General features: G+C 40.4%; 1 protein-coding gene across 2 annotated transcripts in view; it reads left to right on the top strand.

The window, feature by feature from the left end:
• A1CF (APOBEC1 complementation factor) overlaps nt 1–26,180 on the top strand; it is an 80,919-nt gene that overhangs the window by 21,440 nt on the left and 33,299 nt on the right. For both annotated transcript variants that reach the window (XM_040362063.1, XM_040362062.1), the window contains exons 2-5: nt 11,892–12,035; nt 19,888–20,022; nt 23,057–23,187; nt 25,651–25,889. In XM_040362063.1, the coding sequence (XP_040217997.1) occupies nt 11,937–12,035; nt 19,888–20,022; nt 23,057–23,187; nt 25,651–25,889 (604 nt within the window). In that variant the 5' untranslated portion in view covers nt 11,892–11,936. The remainder of the gene's footprint in view (nt 1–11,891; nt 12,036–19,887; nt 20,023–23,056; nt 23,188–25,650; nt 25,890–26,180) is intronic.

The raw sequence follows: 26,180 nt of genomic DNA, 5'->3' as shown, positions 1-26,180 counted from the left end.
CTGATCTCAACCCGATAGAACACCTTTGGGATGAATTAGAGTGGAGACAGCGAGCCAAGCCTTTTCATTTAACATCAGTGCCTTACCTCACAAATGTGCTTTTGGAAGCCTGATTAAACATTCCCATAGACACACTCCTAAACTTTGTGGTTAGCCTTCCCAGAAGAGCTGAAGCTGTTATAACTGCAAAGGGTGGGCCAATTTAATATTGAACCCTACGGACTAAGACTGGGGTGCCATTAAAGTTCATGTGCGTGTAAAGGCAGGCGTCCCAATACTTTTGGTAATATGGTGTAGATGGGTATGGCCAATGGAGACAGGTTAATGGTCAACATTCTGAATGAAGACCAGCCTTGTCTCACCTGCAGTAGTCAAAAAGTTGATAACATTCCAACTGATTTGGAAAGTTGATCCAGGGTTGATCCAGGGTAAATCCGATTGCCTCTCGGGGGATCAGGAAGGAATTTTTATCCCCTTCTGTAGCAAATTGGAACATGCTCTGCTGTTTTTTTTTTTTTCCTTCCTCTGGATCAACTGTGGGTATGGAGTTGGGTGTATGGGATTGTACTGTGTTTTTTATTTTGTTTGTTTATTTATTTTGTGTGGTTAGACTGGATGGACTTGTGTCTTTTTTCAACCTGACTAACTATGTAACTATGATTTGTATAATTTTTTACCTGTTGCACAAAGTGGTTTACTGAGAAAACAACATTCTCCTCTATGAATAATTTCAATTATTCATGGAGGTTTGGGGGGAATTCCACTGCAACAATTGGCTAATTAACTGTATGTTCAGATGTTTTCAGATTGATACCAACATTTTAACCACTAGCCTACTGCTAGCCTCTCGTTCTGGGTGGATGTCATATGACTAGGGCTGCAACTAACGATTATTTTCATAATCGATTAGTTGACCGAATATTGTTTTGATTAATCGATTAATCGGATAATAGCATTAAAAATGTACATTTTTTTGGGCCAATTTGTTGTTGGGCAGATTACAAAACACAAATTGCCGCAAAAAACACATTACATGCTTTTCTGCAGCTTCTCCATTGAAGTATATTGAACCAAAAAAAACAAAATAGCACTGTTTTGCGTTAAAAAGTCCAAATACGCAGCAGCTGAAAAAAAAAATCATGGATGTGAACGTGTCCCATAGGAAAACATGTAAATGAACTGTAGTGTGTTTCTGCAAAAAGCACCAAAAAACAGAGGCGTGAACCCAGGCCCGAGATGTTTAGTAACATAATGGGGTTAAAAAACAAAAATAAGTACAAAAAGAGCAAATAATCGCTACTGTAAGGGTTCATTTTTTTTACTGTGGGACAGTGAAAGTAATATTTACAGTAGTGATCTGCTTTTTTGTACTATAAAGGGACAATTTTAGTTTTTTTTAACCCCATTATGTTACTGGCCGATTAATCGATTATGAAAATTGTAATCGATTAATTTCATAATCGATTAGTTGTCGATTAATCGATTAGTTGTTTCGGCCCTACATATGACGTCTTCGCCTTCCCGAGCCACTAGGGGGCACGCACGCCGCCACATAACTGGGAACCCGATGCAGGTGACCGGCTACCACAATGTCAGCTGGGCACCCACGATTGCCCAGTAACTGAGAAGGACCGTGGATCTGTGTGTGTGAACACACAGATCCACGTCCTGTCAGGGAGAGGAGACCGATGGTGTGTCCCTTGTACATAGGGACACCGATCGGTAACCTCCCTCAGTCAGTCCCCTCCCCCTACAGTTAGAATCACTCACTAGGGTACACATTTAACCCCTTGATCGCCCCCCTAGTGTTAACCCCTTCCCTGCCAGTCACATTTTCACAGTAATCTGTGCATATTTATAGCACTGTTCGCTGTATAAATGTGAATGGTCCCAAAATAGTGTCAAAAGTGTCCAATATGTCCACCACAATATCGCAGTCACGATAAAAACCACTGATCACCGCCATTACTAATAAAAAATAAATAAAACATAAAAATGCTATAAATCTATCCCCTATTTTGTAGCCGCTATAACTTTTGCGCAAACCAATCCATATACGCTTATTGCAATTTTTTTTTACCAAAAATATGTAGAAGAATACGTATGGGCCAAAACTGAGGAAAATTTGTATTTTTATATATTTTTGGGGGATATTTATTATAGCAAAAACTTAAAAATATTGCTTTTTTTTTTAAATTGTTGCTCTTCTTTTGTTTATAGCGCAAAAAATAAAAACCTCAGAGGTGATCAAATACCACCAAAAGAAAGCTCTATTTGTGAGAAAAAAATATAAAAAAAATATTTGGGTACAGTGTTGCATGACCGCGCAATTGTCATTCAAAGTGTGAGAGCGCTGAAAGCTGAAAAATGGCCTGGGCAGAAAGGGGGTGAAAGTGTCCTGTATTGAGATAGTTAAACACTACAACATTTTTTGCAGTTCTTTTCATTAAACTCTCCCTTTGTCATAAAACCTGCTATTTGAAGTTTAGAGTGGAACCCCATTCAATTTTTTTTTCTGCTTTTGATGGGGAAGGTTTAGGATGTCTGGCAGCTGATCTCTTTTTGGGTTTTTTATTACTGTTCAGGTTCACTTTGGGAAATGATCACTCCTGAGCAGTCACCAAGGCAGGAAGTGTGGGAATTCATGTTAACAAGGACACCGAAATCAAAAAAGCACTTTACTCAATAGTGAGTTGGAGGTGAAGTCGGGTCTTCTTTAAATCGCTGGACTTCCTGCGCTAAAAGTGTTAACTGCTACAGGTCTAACATTGAAGTGTATTGAAAAAGTCCTGATATGTGCCCAACCCTTTCTGTTCTCTTCTCCATTCACAATACTCCTGGCATTGTTTTCAATGAATGTAACAAGTTCTATGAGTGTCAGAAGGGATACTGTCATTCAGCTATCTTTCCCACATTCACAGACAGTGTTGCATTCTTTAAAAACAATGCAAATACTTTTGTCCATGGAGGAAGAGAGAGAAAGATGTCCATCACAATGATTTTAAAGCACTACAGTGATAGATGTGAAGAAGTTACCTTGTGTAGCACAGAAAGTTTTGCTGTATTAATTGAAGATAAATTTGGAAAAGTAAAATATAGATCAATTGAAATTCAGCCAGTTCAGCAGGGACTTTAGCCGCGTACACACGATCAGTCAATCCGATGAGAACGGTCTGATGGACCATTTTCATCAGTTAACCGATGAAGCTGACTGATGTGTCAGAACGTGGTGACGTAAAACACAACGATGTGCTGAAAAAAACGAAGTTCAATGCTTCCAAGCATGCGTCGACTTGATTCTGAGCATGCGTGGATTTTTAACCGATGGTTGTGCCTACTAACGATCGGTTTTGACCTATCAGTTAGGAATCCATCGGTTAAATTTAAAACAAGTTGGCTTTTTTTTAACCGATGGTTAAATAACCTATGGGGCCCACACACGATCGGTTTTGACAGATGAAAACGGTCCATCAGACCGTTGTCCTCTGTTTAACCTATCGTGTGTACGAGGCCTTTCAATGCTCTCGAATGGGACTGTTGGTATTCTCTACACAGACTTATGTAAGCATAAGTTTTAAACGTGTGCAACCATATACTGTATCAGAGGATCTGCGCAATTGGGTTGGCCCTAAATTCTTCTGGTCAGGCTATGCTGGCATTATAAAAATAATATATTTTAAAGTTTATTTATGTTCCAATGTTTTCAATGCCCATTCCCATGAATTGCCTTTTGTCTCTAATCTTTAAATTCATTTTAAAATCTTTAAATTCATAGAATTCATTGTCACATAAAACATCTAGAAAATAGTTTCAGATATTAACCAGAAGTGACTTTCTGGATATCTGAAAATATAATAACCTAATCCTCAATACCTAACAGGACCCTGGACGTAGCTATAGGAAATCTCAGAAAGAAGGCGTGGAGGTTGAAGAAGCTCTTCCAGGTCAGGACCTTAGCACGTTGTTCTGGGTACATAAATCACATTGGAGCTTAGCTTCCACAGCTGCCCCTATGACCATGACAACCTATAAAATGTGAGACTCTGGGCAGTCCCAGCAAAACTTGCAAAATAACTCCATCTTATTTCTATTTTGGCCATCTCAAAGTTGATTTTACTTAATGTTGCTGAACTTAGAAAATGCCGGGAGTCATACACCTCTAGATTAATGGAGAAAACTCCAACTATGCAATTTTGTTAAAGAATTTGAAAAAAACATTATTATCCTCAAACTGGAAATTGTGCCTTTGTGGGAAAAATAGCAAATAAAAAAATAATAATAATATAGCATATACAATTGCTACACAAGCCATATTGTAATGAAATATGTATTACCTTTATTACCTTTCCTTTTTCATGCTGCAGCTCTGTAATTTTCTATAAAATCCATTGCAATATGGCAACCTGGGTCTTTCTGTATACAGTTAGTGTACTTTACACCTCCAGAAATGTAATTTTATGCTTGTGTTATTGTTATTTGCACTATATGCACTAAGGTAGAAGTTTTAGGCATCCTCTGCAACAAATTTTCATTTTTGGTGAGATACTCCCATTTAGATTCACTTTGAAAATTGACATACTTAAACAAACAGCTATTTCTTCAAAACAAAAGGTTGGAATCTGCAGCAAACTTTCTTAAAATCATTGTAATGTACATAGATCACCCAGAGGGGAGGTACTGTTTAAGCTCACTTTACTGTTGAGAGCCATTGTTTCTACTTATGGGAGGACCTTCTCACAATATCTCATTACTATACAAAATGGTGCTTATCTATATAAAATGGTGCTTATCTATATAAAATGGTGCTTATCTATATTAAATGGTGCTCTCACACAGTTCCAACCATCCACTTGGTGCTCTGGGAGCAAGAACTACCCTAAAAACTTTTTACAGACCAAAAACTGCAATTTCTTTAAAGGCCAGCATGCATAGAGCCTTAAAGTGTATGTATTATTTTAAACAGCCAGCCTAGTTATTAAAGAATTGTTATATAGTAAAAGGATTTAGCTGACTTTTTCTCAACTTGCATTCGATAGGATGAAAAAAAGATCTGTCATCCACCCACTTGGAAAAATGTTCATCCCTTGGGATAAAAAAAAATGAATTGATACACCATTGTTCTTTTGATTAAGCAGATACGTTTTGATTTATGGCCTGCAGAAGCTCTGACATGAAGTCCTGACATGGACAAATCTTACCCAGAACAAAGAGCCAGATTTAAAAACCCTAGAGTCAGCACTACACGACCTATGTATTACTATATACTGTAGTTAGCTAAACGCTGAAAATCTAAAGTGGAAGTCTAGGCAATTATTGACTAAGGTTAAAGTGGTTGTAAAGCCCTAAGGTTTTTCACTTTCATGCATTACATGCATTAAGGTGAAAAACCTTCTGTGCCGCAGCTCCCTCCCAGACCCCCCCATTTCCTTACCTGAGCCCAATCTGATCCAGTGATGTGCACAAACATAGTGGCTCCAGCTTTTGATTGACCAATAGCTCCTGCTGCCATCAATCTCTGCAATGAGGAGAGTCAGTGGAGTAAGCCTGCACAGGTGCCCCCATGGAAAGCGACTTTCCGTGGGGGCACCGGATAAAGAGGACGGTCCTGGAGCGATGGCAGGGGACCCCAAAAGAAGATGATCAGGGCAGCTCTGTGCAAAACCATTTTTTTATAGAGCAGGTAAGTATAACATGCTTGGTATTTTAATTTAAAAAAAAAATTAAGGTTTAGTATCACTTTTAAACTGCTTCCTAATCCCTGTCTAAATCCTATAATAACTACCCTGTAGAGGGAAGATAATACCTATTTGTAGAGAACTTCACTGTGGTCATGTAATCGGCTCACAGAGGGTGGCTTCAGGGGAGAGGAGGAACAGCCCTATGGGTGATGTCACCACCCAGGCATTGCAGCTGTTGTTGTTGCTTTCTTCTCTCCCTTGAAGCCGTCCACTGGGGTGATTATGTGACTGGACCAAAGCACTCTGTGAATAGGAAAGTGCTTATGCATTAAGCTTTGTGAATAGGTAAGTATAAGCATATTTCTTCCACAGGGTAGTTAGAATAGGAGAGGGGGGAGGGGGGAGCAGATTTAAGCTTAGTTAGTAATAGCTCGTGCTTCTTCTTTAAGCAACAGTGTAAAGAAACATTTGTTCTCTTAATTTTAATAATACTTAATTTTAACTTTATAAGAAAAAAAAATGTCTATTAGGGCTTATTCACATGTGCTGATGAAGGAAGTAATTGGATCTTCCGAAACGCGTTGTTTCCACATGGTGTACCCCCACCTCTGATGTTTGCTCTCAGCAATCAGGATCACCCCCCTCACGGCAGTTTACTCTGACAACCATCTGGGCTCAAAATGTTGCAGTGATCTCAGCGGCCAGAGCGATTGCTTCAGTTCCTTCTGCTTCACCACAGGCAGTGTTCCCCATATGGCTACGAACTGCTGGACATTTCCACCTGTCAGCGGCACATAAACACTTTGGGCCAGATTCAGAGAGAGATACGATGGTGTATCTCCTGATACACCGTCGTATCTCAGAGTTGCGTCGGTCGTATCTATGCGACTGATTCATAGAATCAGTTACGCATAGATATGCCTAAGATCCGACAGGTGTGACTGTGTTACACCGTCTGATCTTAACTGCAATTTTAAAATGGCCGCTGGGGGCGTTCTCGCTGATTTACGGCGAGGATATGTAAATCAGCGAGATACGCCAATTCACGAACGTACACGAGCCCGACGCAGTCTCTTTACGTCATTTACGTAAGCGTTTTCCTGGCGTATACTTACCCCTGCTTCTATGAGGCGCAGCCAATGTTAAGTATGGCCGTCGTTCCCGCGTCAATTTTTTTTTTTTACGTTGTTTGTGTACTGTATGTCGATTCTCAAAAGCACTGGACGCAAGTTACGCTCACGCCGAAACCAATGACGTCCTAGCGACGTCATTGGGAGCAATGCACGCCGGGAAAATTCGCGGACGGCGCATGCACATTTAAATCGGCGTGGGGACGCGCCTGATTTAAATACTACACTCCCCCTAGCCGTGGAATTTGAATTCCGCCGGGGGATTTCGATCCGCCGCCGCAAGTTTGGAGGTAAGTGTTTTGTGAATTACCCACTTGCCTCTAAAACTTGCGACGGCGGATCTTAAATCAGATAGATTACGTGGATCTAAAGATCCGCTGATCTATCTGAATCTGGCCCAGTGACTGCACTCTCTGCTGCTTGTTATATCCATCTGACAGGGATCTCTGCCATCCATCCATCTGGGATGAGGGACCACTATTGACCCTGATAAGCTTGTTTTCTGCAACATCATGTGAGTGCAACTGTTTTATGTGATTTTACCATTTATAATAAACTGACATACTACTCCTCCCTGTTTTGCAATGAGACCCTTACACTGTGCACATGCCGGTTGTATATGTCCTTACATGCCAGGTGCTGCGCGCAGGCCTCCCATTTAAGTCCATGAAGATGTAGCTGTACCAACACAACCACTTGCCCTAATGTGAAAGGCCTGTGGCTGCATGCCCCTGAACCCAGGCAGAGTGTGTGCCTGGATATCTTAAGGCATTATATTGTACACAACACGGTTTTTACCTCTACTAATGTAAGTGCAAAACTTTATATTAAAGTGGATGTAAACCCAATTCATGAAATTTGAGCTGGGCACATATATCTTCAGTGTTTTGTTATCTCTCTTCAAAGAGCTGTGTCTCGTAGCTCTCTTCTGAACCATTCCTCTGTTTTCAGCCTTATAACTCCTGACAAATTCTCAGACACATCAGATAAAAGCAGCCTGACTCTTCTGTTGGGGGAGGTTGCTATAAATAAATTAGCAGGGAGCTGGCCCTGTTCCAAAACACCTCTGAGAGTCTCTTCCTATGTGGAGAGGGGGTGTGTGTCTTTCCTCCAATTAGCAATGTTAGATATTTTGGCTGTATGCCCAGACATCACACCCTGTGTTAAGCAGGAAGATAAAATCTCCTAACGTGATTTGAACATTCTAAACAGTATATAAATGTGAAGACAGCAGATATACATGTAAAACCTATGTAGGGAGATTTGGTTCATCTCAGTGTATCATCTGAGGCTGTTCACTTCACTGGGTGTAAGGAGGGTTTACATCCACCCTTTGGGATTTTACTCTATCTGGTATCTCTTTCATTTTATGATCAATCTGATCGTGGGGTGGATGGAGCTTGGTTTGAATATCCTGCTTATGCGCCGTTTGATCTGAGGACACATCTCCAGCTGATGACCCCTGTAAAGATTGTTATATCAAGCCTGTTTGACCATTCATAATAAAGGGTCCAGATTCTCTGGTAAGAGTCGATATTGCCTGCAGTGACGGTGCACACACGAGGCAGAGGTTTTCTTTTTTGGATTCAACTACTGATCACGGATTTGTGTTTTCTACAGTTGGATTTAATAACCCAATATAAGATTTTTGTTTAGCGCATCATTTTTTTCTTTATTTTTTTCTACATGTGGTTTATTGTGATTATATCTCACTTTTGTGGTGCTGCTGGACAATTTACACTGTAATAGTGGTTATTGACATTATTTATTTTTATGTTTTTACACAGGCGCAGTATTCTTCCTTTATTTAAGAGTGTGTTCAGGGCAGCTCACCTGCTCTGGTATTTTCTGATCCTAGTGTCAGAATTGTTGGTTTGTTGCATTCTGGCGCCAGGAACTGTACTAACATTGATTTGATACACTCTGATAAGGAAATTCCTCTAGCGCTAAGCGCTCAAGAAAATCATGGGGTTTATTTCAGAACGGCAGTTAGCTGGAGGAGCAGACTTCCCTAAGGGTGCCCCAGCAAGGAAGAGACAGAGACTGCTAACAGGTTTTGGCAGATGTAGGATGCAAGGGGCAGGAGTGAGCAGGGCCAGGCTTCCAGGGTGTAGTATCCTAAATGGTGGGATGAGTGCAAGAGCATTTATCCTCATCTCTCGGTCCTTAGTGACACAGTAGGCAAAGCATTTTTTTCAGTATCCATGGCATCCTAGCACCCGGAAATTGTCCAGCCCTGTAATATTATGTGTGCCTGTTGCATGGAAAAGGTCTGATCTTTCTCAAACAAATAATTATAAGTTTGGGTTGTATGGATGTCAATTCCCAATAAACAATCTGTTGTTAACTTGACATGCATATCCACTAATCAGTGCATGTCAAGTTATCTGAAAATCACATGGCACTGGGTTATCGCTACTTATCTGTGCTTTATCAGCATGGAAGATGAATAGATAGATAAATGAAAAGCACAGTACATAAAAAAGATTCTTGCCTTCCATTGCTAATGCTCCTGCAGGTTCTGCCACCTGCACCTGACAATCATTGCATGCATGAAAATGTATTATCATGTTTTAAAGCTATTTACAAAATCTATGAATAGATAAAGAGAATAATTGCAAAACTGTCCAAACTAAATATTTATATTGGGGTGGATATGCATGCATTCACTTTTTTTACATAGAAACAAGTATGTGCCCCAAATATGATCTAGACTATTGCTCTAATTACCATATGGAGTTTTGCTTGAGTCAATAAGATCAAACATCACAGTATTGATGTACACAGAATAAACATACATTAATTTGCTTATCTCTGAAACTGCAGCTAGGTTCTCTGAAAGTATATTATGGCACATACAAAAGACAAAACCCTACCACCTATGTGATGTGTTCTGAAGTATTACAAATGGAATAGTGAAAATGTGGAATTAACACAGAAAAGCAAAAAAAACATCACAACAAAGTATTGGCAGTATACGAGCGTGAGGAAGATAAAAACATTTAAATGTAGAGTAGTTATAGAAGTAACATGAATGCCTTATGCTGGCCAAAGACAGAGTCACAATTTGATTAATTTTGAACGTGGGTAGTCAGTTTTCTGTTTTTCTTCCTGACAATTCAAAGTAAAAGCTTTGTCAACACATAGTAAAGAATGTCAAACAGACCCACTAGAATGTAATGCAGGAAATTGTTCCACATGCGTTTCCCCCACAGCATTCAAAATGCACTGCAGGTGCGATCTACAGCGAGTGTCAATGTTATGTTCCTCTGAGATTTCCCATGTGAATGGGCCCCTAACAGTCAGGTAACTAGACTGAAGGCCTTAGAAAAGCACATCCCTTCCCTGAGATTAAAAAAAAGGAAGAAAAATTCACCCGATGGACAGAAAAGATGCATGCGTTGACAACCCTTTCAATCCCTGGGCAATGAATCAAAAGCACTCATTATTACCCCTTAGGGTAGTGTCAAATATAAATGGGACTCTATTCTCCCAAGCATTGCAATACACCATGAGACTGAAGGCTCTCACTCTCTCATACTGGTCACTGGAAGTTCAACATAGCACCTCATGGCAAATAACTCCCTGAGGATCTGAAAAAAAGAATTGTTGCACTACATAAAGATGGTCTAGGCTATAAGAAGATTGCTAAGGCCCTGAAAATGAGCTGCAGCATGGTGGCCAAGACCATACAGCGGTTTAACACGACAGGTTTCACTCAGAACAGGCCTCGCCATGGTCGACCTAAAAAATTGAGTGCTCATGCTTAGGGTCATATCCAGAGGTTGTCTTTGGGAATTAGACGTATGAGTGCTGCCAGCATTGCTGCAGAGGTTGAAGGGGGGGTCAGCCTGTCAGTGCTTAGACCATATGCCACACACTGCATCAAATTGGCCTGAATTGCTGTCGTCCCAGAAGAAAGCCTCTTCTAAAGATGATGCACAAGAAAGCCCACAAACAGTTTACTAAAGATAAACATACTAAGGACATGGATTACTGGAACCATGTCCTGTGGTCTGATGAGACCAAGATAAACTTCAGATGGTGTCAAGCGTGTGTGGCAGCCACCAGGTGAGAAGTACAAAGACAAGTGTGCCTTCCATACAGTCAAGCATGGTGGTGGGAGTGTCATGGTCTGGGGCTGCATTAATGCTGCAGGCACTGGGGAGCTACCCCAAACACACCTCCAAGACGACCACTGCCTTGCTAAAGAAGCTGAGGGTAAAGGTTATGGACTGGCCAAGCCTATCTCCAGACCTAAACCCTATTGAACATCTGTGGGGCATCCTTAAACGCAAGGGGGGGGGAGCGCAAAGTCTCTAACATCCACCAGCTCCATGATATCATCATGGAGGAGTGGAAGAGGACAACCTGTGAAGCTCTGGTAAACTCCATGCCCAAGAGGGTTAAGGCAGTGCTGGAAAATAATGGCGGCCACACAAAATATTGACACTTTGGGCCCAATTTGGAAATTTTTACTTTTCTTGCTAGCGGTTTAGATAATAATGACTGTGTGTTGAGTTATTTTGAGGGTTCAGCAAATTTACACTGTTATACAAGCTGTACACTCACTAATTTTTTCAGTGTTGTCACATGAAAAGATAATAAAATATTTACAAAAATGTGAGGGGTGTACTCACTTTTTGTGAGATACTGTATATGTTACAAAAGTGTCACAAAGCCACAGAATTGGTTTATATCATTCAAAACATTTCTGCATTAATGGGCCAATTTATGATGAAATTTGGTGGAATTGAGCGTGTACAATTTTTTTTATAATTCTACTAATAATTAATAGCGACATGAACTAAGAGAATGTATCTTCAAGAAGTCAAACAGGTCGGTTGTTACCTTGTTAACTCTGCATTTTTACAGATTCCTTGTTCCAGTTGCATGTCATATAGTTCATATATCAGTAGCAAATGAGCAGTTCTGAATCATGTATAGTGAGCAGACGTGTAACTACTGATAAATCATATGATTCTGAGTTACAAATAATTCTATATTTTGTACAAGAAAATTAAACAAGTCTTTATCTTCTAGTTTTATTAATTCATTTAATTTATCTTAAATTTAATTGCAGTGAGCACACCTAATTAACCTGATTTTTTGCTGATAATCATTCTCAATGGAATCAAATCAAAAATCCGGGGAAGGATTGGCCGCCACTCAGAAGGAAGCCGCACTGCGTGCATTGATTCAGCGCACAGGATATAATTTGACACAGGTATGAGAGCCCTGAATGACGCAGCTGCAAAAGGTTTGATTGTTAATTATTTTCTGAGTGATGTGTGAATCCCGGTTTGTATTGGGACAACATTCTTATTTCACTTCTACTTCTACAAAATGTAGTTCTGAAAACTTGTGTATGACGGCAAAATAAATGTGTATCTATATCAAGGAACTACGGTATTTGTAGTCTTATAATGGGAAAACGTTTGAATCATTGTTAAGTTTTGCTGCTCTTTCGAGGCTCCATTAGAAAGAGCAGCAGCAGCTCTCTGGGAAAACACTTGTGCAAATCAGGAAGTGATCTGTGAGCCCCAAAGGACATTTTGCTAAGGAAAGGACGCACTGGATGTGACCCATTTAGGGCCCTGAAATGGCTTTGTGAAAGTAGTGGGCCCAAGGGTTGGCAGCTTTGAGGACAGGTATGGACACTCAAGAGACAATAGGCAAGCAAAGCTAAGACTGGAAACCATATGGACCTGTTCACACCTATGTGTTTTCTTTGACTTTATCCAGCCAATGTTGTGCGTCTATGCATGAAAAACAAAGCATGTTTTTAACAAAGCATGTTGATGCATGGCATATCTGAATAAGCACAATTTAAAATAATGTAATTTTGCATGCAACACATTTTTAAATGTTATAAAATATAGGTATGATTGGGCCTTCAAACCTAGAATGATATTGAAAGAGACAGAAGGGGAGAGCATGCTCCTCCTGGACTCCTGAATTGAGAGCAAGGCCACTGAACTATTACTGAAGATACTTACAGAAACCTTGATGCCTCGTACACACAACGTTTTTCTCCGCGGGATTCCTCTCAAGCCTGCCTTGCATTCACACTTTCAGGCCAAATACCGCCCGTCTAAAATGTGGTGATGTACAGCACTTACGACGGGACTATAAAGGGGAAGTTCCATTCAAATGGTGCCACCCTTTGGGCTGCTTTTGCTGATCCTCGTGTTAGTAAAAGTTTGGTGAGAGACGATTCATGCTTTTTAGTTTTCGTGCTTTTCAGTCTGTTACAGCGTGACAAATGTAATTTATTTTTGTCTCCTACAATTACCATCTTTTTTTATGCCACATCGGAATTATTTTTTGAAAGCAAATTAAATTGTTAATGCGATCTTTAGCAAGTTGTCAGGTTCCAGTCGTCATATAGTTTTTAAAATTTAAAGAATAAAAGCAAGAGGCTGACTGGTAATTTTCTTGTTGTATACCATGACTGGTGAATTTCAAATTATGCCATTCTGATTTACTTTTCTCCACTAAATAACAGCCCATAGCTTAGAGGTTTTGTAAAGGCTGAAAGAGCGAGTTTAGGGTGGAGGAACTTGACTGGCCTGAAAGGAACCCTTAAAGTGGATGTAAACCCTCCATACACCCAGTGAAGTGAACAGCCTCAGATGATACACAGGGATGAAACCAATCTCCCTACATAGATTTTACATATATATCTGCTGTCTTCACATTTATATACTGTTTAGAAAGTTGAGTTTGTGTTAGAAGATTTTCTCTTCCTGGTTAACACAGAGTGTGATGTCTAGGCATACAGCCAAGATAGCTACAATTGCTGATTGGTGGAAAGGCACACACCCCCTCTCATCATAATAATAATAGAACCTTTTCTCTGTTAATCTATTTTAGCAACCTCTGCCAACAAAAGATTCAGGCTGCTTTTGTCTAAAAAGTCTGATGCCGCATACACACGACCGTTTTTTATGACGTGAAAAATGCCATGTTGTTTTTTAATGTCATTAAAAACGATTGTGTGTGGGTTCCAGAGCATTTTTCTCGACGTGAAAAATGGGCATTAAAAATTTAGAACATGCTCTAAATTTTCGCGTTGTTTTCACGTTGTCGTTTTTCTCATTGTGAAAAATTATCGTGTGTAGGCTTTAACAACAGGAAAAAAACATGCATGCTCAGAAGCAAGTTATGAGACGGGAGCGCTCGTTCTGGTAAAACTAGCGTTTGTAATGGAGATGGCACATTCGTCACGCTGTAACAGACTGAAAAGCACGAAGACTGAAAAGTGCGAATCGTCTCTCACCAAACTTTTACTAACACAAAATCAGCAAAAGCAGCCCAAAGGGTGGCGCCCTCTGAATGGAACTTCCCCTTTATAGTACCGTTGTACATGTTGTACGTAACCGTGCTTTGCTAGAGCATTTTTTTTTCATGATCGTGTGTAGGCAAGGCAGGCTTGACAAGAAAAACGTCCGTGTGTACGCGGCATAAGAATTTGTCAGGAGTTATCAAGCTGATAACAGAGGAACAGTTCAGGAGAGAAATACGGGACTTAGCTCATTGAAGAGAGATAACAAAAAACTGCAGATGTATGTGCCCTGCTCAAATTTCATGAATCGGGTTAACACCCACTTTAAGGCGTCCGCATACTAAGACATTTTGGACAATTTCATGCTCCCAACCTTGTGGGAACAGTTTGGGGATGATTGTTATCCTTATCCAATCTGAGGTCTGGTAACGTTCACTACCATTTACCGTATTTATCGGGGTATTGCGCTCTCCGGCGTATAGTGCGCACCCCTAATGAAGACCCGAAATTCCTGTAAAAAAACATTTTATTACTTACAGTTTTGGTGTCTTGCCCGGCGTCCATCGGCGGCCTTGTCCGGTCCGGCGTCCGTCTGCGGCCTTAATGGTGTTCTTCCGGCTTCTCCCGCGCTGTCTCCGAGTCGAATCCCCGCTTCCCGCACTCAGTTTGAACGCCTTCGCTGACATATAACGAGCGCAGTACACTCGGGCACGCTCGGCTTCTCACGCATAAACGTCACAGAGCGTGACCACGAGTGAAGCCAAGCCTGGCCGAATGTACCCTATTGTACTGCACTTGGTATATGTCGGCGGAGGAGTTCAAACTGAGCGCGGGAAGCGGGTATCGCCGTATATCGTGCACCCACAATTTTCCCCTTATTTTAAGGCGAAAAAGTGCGCTGTATACGCTGATAAATACGGTAGTTTAAGCTTTGTTCAATCATATTTAACTTTATAGAATAAATTGTTTATGCATACAGTACTACGTTGGAATTTATTTGATCATTCTTTCAGAGCGCTGCATTTTGTGTTATTTCTTAGGAAGCTATAGTATGCCTGTATTTTCTTTATTATGAGAAATTCAAAATATTTATTTTAGTCAGATAAACATTCACATTGCATCATACATAGTTACCACTTGCAGCCAGCAGGTAGCAAGTGAGAAATTTGTTTCAGAATGGTTTTAGAAAGCCAGTTTACTACTACTATATTGTGTATTGCCTGTGAGGTGACTACTTGTGAATACCAGCAGATCAGATTACATAGACAGCCAAATGAACTAAAGAAAGGACACCCTTCCTGCAATGCAGAAATCTTCTGGATTTGTTTATCTGTAGCAAAAGCCAACGAATGCAAAGCTAATGCAGGGCATTCTCATTAAAAAAGCGCAGAATGCTCTGCCTTAAGAGGAGTATGAAAGCATCCCGTATTAAACGTTGTTTGTAAATAAAAATGATGTTATACTAGTTGAAAATAATATAAAAGCACAGTTTAATAATGTGTAAATGTTAAAAAAGTTACAGTTCACCACAAAAAGTAACTGCACCCCCTTAGGAATTCAGCAAACAAAAAGGCTCATATTCCATGTCAAAAAGGTGCAAAGCTTGGCTGGAGCAAAGATGTTGACTGCTATAAAATATAAGATTCAGATTTTTTTTCATAGAAATCTAGGTTACAATAGGTTTGGGCATAACTACAGAAGAAATGTATAATACCCTCAAATTAGTAAAACATGTTATGTAATAATATAATGTCAATTCACATAGTTGAAATTATGCATATTACGTAGCGTTATTTTAATACACAAGTTTTTAAATATGCTTTTTGATAATAAAAAAAAGATTGACCTGATTATTTCAGGCTTCTGTAAACAGGATCTCTTTATCATATACTTTACATTTACTGTCACAATGAAAAAACAAGATAACCTGCATGATTTATCATTCCTCACGCATTATTGTTCATACATTTCCTTTCTTTAACGATACAACTTGAGAAACATTATTAAAGAGACTGGTGGCTGGATTGTTTCTTTTTTTTTTTTTGTAGGGAGATGTTTTTTTTTTAAATAATTCCTTTGTTAAAGCCTTCCTGTTATGGCAATGTCTGTAATGTACATATTTAATTTAAGCATAGTTTTTAAGCCTTAGTTCAGTAACAATAGAGTTTATAATACTAGCTACTAGAAATATAATATATATCTAATATGAAGTTGTTGCTTTTTTACCTTTGATTTGACTAAATAAAATCAATAATATATAGGAAAATTGCACAAAGAGAAAACTGGGTGAGACACAACGTGCAAAACAAATAAAAGCAAACAGTGTAGCGCTGTGTGTATATAAGTGAATATATAAATGCAAACAATAAAAACTTGGGTTAAATAATCAAAATAAACAGATAACTCATTATAGTCCATCTTGAGTAGACAGTATGAAATATAATGGTTTAAGGGTAAAGGAAGTCCATAAATTTAGAATAAAATACAGTGACGAATCTTGAAAAATACTTGATCATGAAGTGCAAGCAAAGAAAAGTAAGGTTGGCATGCTTACCAGGCAAGTTGGACACACGTACCGTATAGCACGTGGGTCAAGCAGGCATTTGTGAGGTAATGACCTCAGTGAAACCATTCATACGGAAAGCGATGAATGGAAAACGGACTTCAATATGGAACAGGTAATCCTGCATCAGATGGATAGACTCTGAGGTAAACGGCAAGTATATCTCAAATGTGAGGTTATCCCATAGCTTGTTAGACCACTTGTTGGCTTAAAGCAGCTGTCTGTACAGAGGAGTCTTATCATGAACCGGATCGAGGCTGAGCAAGCCACTATTGTGGAGTGGATGGTTTTCAGAAGGTTTCTTAACTAAGTTACTGAGACGTTCCAGCTCACTGGCCTATTCCAGTAATGTCCTGACACTGCTTAGTCACAACACTCCACAATAGCGGCTTGCTCAGCCTTGACTCGGTTCATGATAAGACTCCTGTGTACAGCCAGCTGCTTCAGGCCTACAAGTGGTCTAACAAGCTATGGGATTAACTCACATTCGAGATATTGGAGTCCATCTTCCATTCATCACTTTCAGTATGGATGATTTCACTGAGGTAATTTCCTCACTAATGCCTGCTTGACCCACGTGCTATATAGTACATGTGTCCACCTTGTCTGGTAAGCGCGCCAACCTTACTTTTCTTAGTTTGCACTTCATGATCAAGTATTTTTCAAGATTCGTCACTGTATTTGATTCACTATTCATGGACTTCCTTTTACACCATTATATTTCATACTGTCTACTCAAGATGGACTAATATGATTTATCTGGTTATTTTAATAATTTCACCCAAGTTTTTATTGTTTGCATTTATATATTCACTCACAGGGCCATATTCACAAAGAAATTAAGCAGGCGTATCTATTGATACGCCGCGTAATTTCAAAATTCCTGAGTCGTATCTTTGTTTTGAATCCTCAAAACAAGATACAATGGCTTCTGGGTTAGATCCGACAGGTGTACGTCTTCGTACGCCTTTGGATCTAAGATGCAATACTTCGGCATCCGCTGGGTGGCGTTTTCCTTTCCGGGTATGCAAATTAGCGATTTACGATGATCCACGTATAGATAGAATTGCCATGTTAAGTATGGCCGTCGTTCCCGCGTCGAAATTTGAAATGTTTTTTTTTTTGCGTAAGTCGTCCGTGAATAGGGATGGACGTAACTCACGTCTAGGTTCAAAAAATGACGTCGTTGCGACGTCATTTCGTGCAAAGCACGTCGGGAAATTTCTGGACGACGCATGCGCATTTCATTCGGCGCTGGGACGCGCTTCATTTAAATGAAACCCAACCCGCCCAATTTGAAATCCGCTGCCAGAAATACACTACGCTGCTGTAACTTACGGCGCGAAATCGATGAGGATTCGAAAATGCACCAGGTAAGGTATGGCGGCATAGTGTATCTCTGATACGCTGCGCCGTTCTACATGTATGTGGATCTGGCCCACAGTATCTACACACTTTTAGCGCTACACAGGTTTCCAGAACTTGGATAGGCCGGCTATAAATGTTCAGATGTCTCCCAAAGAACAACAGATGTTTATAGCTTTGGTTTGCCATTGCTTCTTATTCAGATACAGTAAAGCCTTAGTTTAAAAGTAACTTGGTTTGAGAGCGTTTTGCAAGACACAACGTTGTTTGATAAATTTTGACTTGGTATACAAGCGATGTCTTGATATACAAGTAGCTTCATGTCACAACTGAGTATAGAAGAGACGAGAGGCACCATAGCAATATGGTTACATTAATGAAGGTACAACATTTAGCAACTTACATGGTTGATGATTAAAACAGGCAAGTATGCAGACAGCTGTCCACATAGACTGTCCACATGCTACACTTAGAAGTGCTTGGATCTCTTTTATACGCTAGCTCCTTCTGGATTTTGCTTCTTGCTATTTGTGAATGGACATTTTATGGTTACACAACCACACAACCATCACATTGCTATAATCTTTTTATATAGACTATAAACTGACTATAAACTGAAGGACCTATGAATAAAAGGTTTCTGAGTTTCCATTATTTCTTATGGGGAAATTTGCTTTGATATACAAGTGCTTTGGATTACAAGCATGTTTCCGGAACAAATTATGCTCTCAGTCCATGATTTTATTGTAGTCTGATAAATTATCACTTCTGATAAAAGCACCTTTAATCATCTTCATGAGGGTACTGCCAATGGCCTAAAATGTTGCATCAGGCCATCACAATCTGGACGGCCTGGGCTGTATATGTCCACTGTTAGATTTAGTTGTGTTGAACAAGGCAAAAGCTTTTCCTTCTCAGTGATTAATACAGCCCAAAATATAATTTCTGTCCATAGAGATACATACTGGGGTTGATTTACTAAAACTTGAGAGCACAAAAACTGGTGCAGCTTTACTGGTATATTAGAGCACAGATGGGATGCTTTTTAATGAAATATGAGAGCAGTAGGAGTGGGGGAGCAGGGACGACGACGCTGACACGCAGAGAGGAGAGGGGGGAGGAGGGGGGGCAGAGGAGACACAGAAGAGCAGGCTGCGGATTCTGGAGGCAAGCAAACAGACCACAATGTCAGGGCTCAGCAGTCATGATTATCGTGCTCTGTTTGCAGAGGGGAGGGCATAGCCAGACAGCATCAGCCAGGTATTACAGGTGTTATAGGGTACCAAATTACACAGCACAAGCACTGTGCTGTATAACATGCTTTAAAGCAGGGATATGCAATTAGCGGACCTCCAGCTGTTGCAGAACTACAAGTCCCATGAGGCATAGCAAAGACTGACAGCCACAAGCATGACACCCAGTGGCAGAGGCATGATGGGACTTGTAGTTTTGCAACAGCTGGAGGTCCGCTAATTGCATAGCCCTGCTTTAAAGGAACAGAATCTGTGGGATTTTTTGTGGGTTAACAAACATTTTAAGTGCAGCTATTCATGGCAACCAATAGGTATTCACTAGGATGAAGTCAGACTAGTAGAAGATGGAATCTTATTGGTTGCTAATGCTATGAGTTGCCAATTATAAGAACTTCTGCAATATAATAATTAACAAATGTTTTGTAATGTGGCAATGTCATTCATCTCTGATGAAGGCATATTTCCAAGCATTTTGAAATCTAGTTGAAAAAAAATTACTGACCTAAACTTTGAGTCAGGGTTGAACTTCCATGTCACGGTTTTCCAGATTTAGGTCATAGAAAAAAATTCACTTGTGTTTTGCTAAAAATAAGTAATTTCTTTTCAACAGGAAAATGGGCAGAGAAGATATGGAGGCCCCCCTCCCGGATGGGATGGTCCGCCTCCAGAAAGAGGCTGTGAGATCTTTGTCGGCAAACTTCCCCGTGATCTTTTTGAGGATGAACTCATACCATTATGTGAAAAGGTAAAATTGGGCATACACTCGAGATAGGAAAAAAGCGGAATAATAAAGTTAAGAAATTAAAGATAAAGCCTAAAAGATAAAAACACAGAATCTAGTATTTTAAATGCTTACTTGCAATATTATTATTTTTTTTTTCATTCCGTTAACATTGTCATTGACTTGAAATGTGCCATTGAGCTTGCTAGCAAATTGGACTACTTCAGGAAGAGTAAATTTTCTAGCACAGCCTCCTCTCTCCTTGCACAATATAGCTCTCTCCCCTCTTTTGGAAGCCTATTTTTTAGGGGGCTTCCTCTTTTTGTGGGCCTCTGTGCTAACCCAACTCCTCTGCCTACTCCTTCATCTCCCAACATAAACACTTGTGTAGTTACCAGGGAATGGGAAAAGGGAAATACTGTTTAATGTCACTTGCGTGACATTGCTGAGTCTGCTGACATCGCATCCAAGATGGTGGTGCCCAGTAGGGATGAACCGAACACCCCCCGGTTTGGTTCACAGCAGAACATGCGAACAGTCCAAAAATGTGTTCAAACACGCGGACACTGTTAAAGTCTATGGGACACGAACATGAAAAATGCTCATTTTAAAGGTTAATATGCAAGTTATTGTCAGAAAAAAGGGGAACTCCAGATCCCGCCCCCCCCCATGTGAATTGGTAAGGGATTTCCCGTGATGCGTCAGAGGGGCCGGGTTTTACACGTCATGGTAACAGCCAGATTTTGCATGTCCACCAAAGAGAGGTGTTTACAGGTATAAAAAAAACTTGCATAAGCTGCCTTAAGGTGAAATTAAAATATATAAAAAAACACGTTATACTTACCTGCTCTGTGCAGCAGTTTTGCAAATAACAACCCTGATCCTCCTCTTCTCAGGTCCCTCACTGGCGCTCCTGCTGAGTGCACCAAGAGCAAGAAGCTTGCAATGGGGACACCCAAGCAGGCTCACTCCTGAGCTGCAGCTCTGAGTGTCCATTCACACACAGAGCTGTGGCTCGGCCTATACCCTCTCTCCTGATTGGCTCAGCGGCTGTGATTGACAACAGTAGGAGCCAATGGCTCTTGCTGCTATCTCAGCCAATGAGGAGGCAGAGTCTCTGGAGAGCCGAGGAAAGATTATGGAAAGATTGTTGTTAAAATTAATGGTCTGGTGACAAGGTCTCCTTATCCTCCTGTCGACCGCTAACAGTAAATATACTGTGTGGGGGCGGAAGGTACATGTACATTGTTGGCTTGCTGCCAGGTATCCCAGCATCCTACTGTCACATGCTATATGGACACGGCAAGAGTTTGGCAACAGATTTTAGTCAATGATTTCAGCTGAAACCTAATGATCGGCTGTGTCCAGTCACACACAGAGTTCTATGTGCTTACAAACACACAGAACTCTGTGTACACTTTACAACGATCTTGCGGTTTCTTCTCCCTGAAAAGCAGGTAGGAAAAACAGCCAGATCAGTAAGTAAAAGCAGCACACATTACACATACAGTATTACACTTGTTAGGCACACAGTTAACCCCTTTATTGTCCCTTGCTGTTAACCCCTTCCCAGACAATATCAATAGTACAGTGTCAGTCTACAGTATTATCACTGATCACTGTATTAGTGTCACTAGGGACATCAGTGGGGGTTCAACATTTATTTTTATTTTTTTCATTTATATAATAACTAACCCAGTGGTGATTAAATACCATCAATAAAAAAGCTCTATTTGTGTGAAAAAAAATTATATCAATTTCATTTGTGTACAGTGTTTCATGACTGAGTAATTGCCAGTTAAGGTAGCACAGTGCTCAATAGAAAAAAATGCCCTGGTCTTGAAGGGGGTAAAACCTTCCTGGAGGTCAAATGGCCTCTGCACTGAGAACCGAGCCACAAACACCGATGGTGGCTCAGTTCTCTCACCTCCCCGAGCAGAGAGCTGCTGCCTGTCAGTCAGCATCTCTCCTGCTCTTCTCTTCCACGCTCATTGGAGCACTGAGCTGTGGAGGGGTGGGGACCGGCCGTCTAAACGGCTCGCTGAGATGGCCATCAGTCCAGGCAGCTGGCGGATCAAGACTTCCTAAGTCGGGATGACACGCTGCCTCGACTGATTGCAGTGATATCAGCGGCAAGCGAACTTCAGACCGCTCTCCACTGAAAACGGGTCACAGGAGTGCAAAACAAATTGCACTCCTGTAACCCATAGGAGAAGTCCAGCCTAAAAAGCTCAACTGCTGGACTTCTCTGTTAAGTGGTGATCACTGTGGTGATATATACATGCATGTATTTTTCTTGGTTGGAATTATGCTTAATGTGATATGACACACTTTATGCATATGCCTAATACAGCGTTATTGCTAAAGCCTTTTTGTTATGTCAAGTACATGAAACATCCTCATTTGTCCTGTAACAGATGGATTTGCATGTACAAATAGCACACATAAGATTCCACTATATTGACTGTACTCAGGGCTGGACTGGGACCGAAATTTGGCCCTGGACTTCATCCAGACTGGCCCACTCCCATGATGGCCGGACAACTCCCGACCCCCCCCCCCCGGCCACCCAAGCCCCCTTTCTCCCTTCACTAGCCACTAGCCGTTCTACTTTATTAGAGTAGAATGGCTGGTACTGGCACTCTTATAGGCAGTACCAGTGGGGAAGGTAGACATTATTTCACCCGGGGCAAAGAATCAGTTCGGTGCCCCCCCCTTATGGGACAAGATTAGGCAGAAGTGAGAAACTCCCAGGCCATAGCTGTTGAGTCAGCTGTCTGTCCCCTCCCCCCATGCTCCTCTGTCGTCCCCCCTGCTCCTCTGGTCCTCCCCCTGCTCCTTTGTCCCCCCCAGGTGAGCGCTGCGGGGAGAGAGAGACAAAGGAGCGGAGGGGGGCGGCGGTCCGCTGTCACTGATGCTGGCCCACTGAGCCATCGGCCCACCGGGAAACTCCCTGTAGTCCCAATGGCCAGTCCATCCCTGACTGTACTGGTACTTGTAATATTGCTATTCCCATGTTAACTATTTGATTCTCTATTATTATGTCATATGTTCACAGATAGGGAGAATCTTTGAAATGAGAATGATGATGGACTTCAATGGAAATAATAGGGGGTATGCATTTGTAACCTTCACCAACAGACAGGATGCCAGGAATGCAATCAAACAACTAAATAATTACGAAATTCGGTGAGTATTCAATAAAAGTGATATCTATGCCTATGTTGTTAACAGTAATGACTATTCATCCCCAACAGACGGTGTTGCAGCCAGGCAGTTTATGGTTTAGCAATTTTCCTAATTTACAATACTGGCATCTTCGCAAGATCCTTTTACTAACAGAATAATGCAATAAAAATCTCAATTAAGTCAGGTTTTAAAAGTCGGAAAAATCTTGTTCTGTTCTGTTGAAAAGCTGATAAGAATTTAAACGTTTTTTTTTAAATTAGCTGAGTAATTTCTTATCGTGCAGATGTAAGCTATTTAATGGGAACAATAATTGGGCTTCACATTAAATTAGTATCTGACAAGAAAGTCTCTCTCGGTTACCTATAGCAATCAATTAGATTTCAGCTGTCATTTATTTCTAGTCCAAACTAGACTAAAAATTGTCCGCTATGGTACTTCATTTTTATTCAGGATTTTTTTTTCATACAGAAGCATATATAGCAATGTTTTCAGGATGGTAGTCAAAAGACCTGTGTGCCTTGTGAATAGTAAATGCTGAGCATTGGATTCATAAACTGTTGAAGATGGAATAAAATGAGGATATTATTAATATCAAATCGTTCAGATATTTCTCATGTCCATTTTGTGAGGATTTTCACAGTAAGAACAGCCTGCCCAGTATGTGTTGATTTACCTTGCTTTAAAGATATTTAGTTAATATTACTAAAGGACCCATGCTAGCTTACATTTATAAAGCTACTCCATTTCGATGGTGTCCATAGACTTAAGAGGACCTAAAGTGTATTTCCACTCTTGCGGTTCCATTAGGATAACACCTTCTTTAAATGTGTTACATGATCTCACTCACATAGCATAACTTAAAAAAAAAAATATATAAAAAAATTGCAACTTACCTTTTTTAGGCATTATTTCTGGAAAATCCAGCACTGAAAAATTCTACTAGTTTTTTTTATTTATAAGGGGGCTGGGAGCTGTGTTTGTCATAATTACCCGTTTGTACAGTGCTAGCATGTCCCTTTTTTATCATTTGTAAACTAGGTTTAAATAATGTCTGACTTAACAAAGGCCTAAATACTTACACCTTCATTGTTTGTTAATGAGAGGGAGCTCAACCTGTCCCTTAAGCCGGTCATACATGTATTGATATGTAGCAGGTTTAGCAGGGATAAGCTGAATTTTGATTCATGTATGGGCAGGCTTGCCCTGTTGAATTTTCTTCTGTTCGATCACCGCTGATGACTATAGTGGGCAGTGCTGATTACTGTATTCTGGCAGTCGGGAATCTCCCCATTGTCAAAATACAATAGCTCAGCAGAGAGGGTTCCCCCACCTGGCTTGAATGTGTGGATGGGGAATCAGTTCATTGTTTTCTGTTTATTCAACCAATGGGTTGAACGAAAAAAAAAAGATTGATCTATGGGCTGTCTAATGCCGCGTACACACGATCGGTCAAACCGATGATGGACCGTTTTCATCGGACCAAACCGATCGTGTGTAGGCCCCATCAGTTATTTATCCATAGATTAAAAAAAAGCAATCTTGTTTTAAATTTAACCGATGGATACCTAACCGATAGCAAAAAAAAACGATAGTTTGTATGCATTTCAATCGGTTAAAAATCCATGCATGCTCAGAATCAAGTCGACGCATGCTTGGAAGCCTTGAACTTAATTTTTTTCAGCACGTTGTTGTGTTTTACGTCACCGCGTTCTGACACGATCGTTTTTTTAACCGATGGTGTGTAGACACGACTGACCATCAGTCAGCTTCATCGGGTAACCGATTAAAACGGTCCATCAGACCGTTTTCATCGGATGGACCGATCGTGTGTACGCGGCCTAAGTCTATCTAATGGGACACATCACATTGAACTTGTTCATAAGTACTTTCAGTCAGCCATGAAACCTTCTCCTAAGAAACATCTTAAAGTCAAGAATTATTATACACTTTCAGGTTTTCAAATCTGTCTGATTAACAGTACCCTAGAACAGTTTGCTATCTACTGGACCAGAGGTATTAGATTGTTCTTTAATTTAGCCAAACAAGACTAAATCAAGGATATGTTATCTCATGCCTATGACTGTGTTAAGCAGTTGGAGTCGTTTCTAAAATGTACTGATATCAGTTTTTGAAACTGAAAGAAAAGAAGGACTAGATCTTTACCCATTACAATTAATGATTTTTTGGGTTTCAATGGGAAGGTTTGGCGAAGCCACCCATTTTTCAGAACAATTCACATTCGGTAAAAAGCGCATTAGTAATTATTTTTTATTGCCACTCCACAACACCCCCACCAATTGACCCCCTTCCACCTACCGCCCTCATTGTATAGTCAGATCAGACCATTTATGTCAAGCCCAAAAACCCAGTGGACCTAAAAAGTGTCAGGGTGTCAAATGCTGGTTCTGTGAACATAAACTTAATTTTGCTCAGCAACATTTCAACGTGCTATCAATATTACAGAAATGGGAGACTTCTTGGGGTCTGTGCCAGTGTAGACAACTGCAGGTTGTTTGTTGGTGGCATCCCAAAGACAAAGAAGAGAGAAGAAATTTTGGTGGAAATGAGGAAAGTAACAGACGGCGTTATTGATGTGATTGTCTACCCCAGTGCTGCAGATAAAGCTAAAAATCGTGGATTTGCCTTTGTAGAGTATGACAGTCATCGTGCAGCAGCTATGGCCAGACGAAAACTATTACCAGGTAAGGCAAACAATCAATCATTGGATATATAGGTCTGATAGGCCTTTGTATTGTAATCTCTTTTGGTTTACCATTTTTATAAAATAAAACTTTCAAACTAATAATTTGTATAGGAGTTAGGTAGAAAAAAAAACCTAAATCTTTGTTTACAAAGTAGCTGCTGTACTTGGCGGCCGCAACTGTAGAAGAAGTAGGGATACCACAAGAACAAACATTTTTTTTTTTAATGTCAATCTTAGGCTTTGTTGATTTTATTGTCGGAAGAAATATAAGAAAGACTGCAGCTGGAAA

The sequence above is a fragment of the Rana temporaria genome, chromosome 8 (genome assembly GCF_905171775.1).
Source record: "Rana temporaria chromosome 8, aRanTem1.1, whole genome shotgun sequence".
Taxonomy (NCBI): Eukaryota; Metazoa; Chordata; class Amphibia; order Anura; family Ranidae; genus Rana; species Rana temporaria.
The sequence above is the reverse complement of the archived record's forward strand: the minus strand, read 5'-3'. Positions and strand labels throughout refer to the sequence as shown.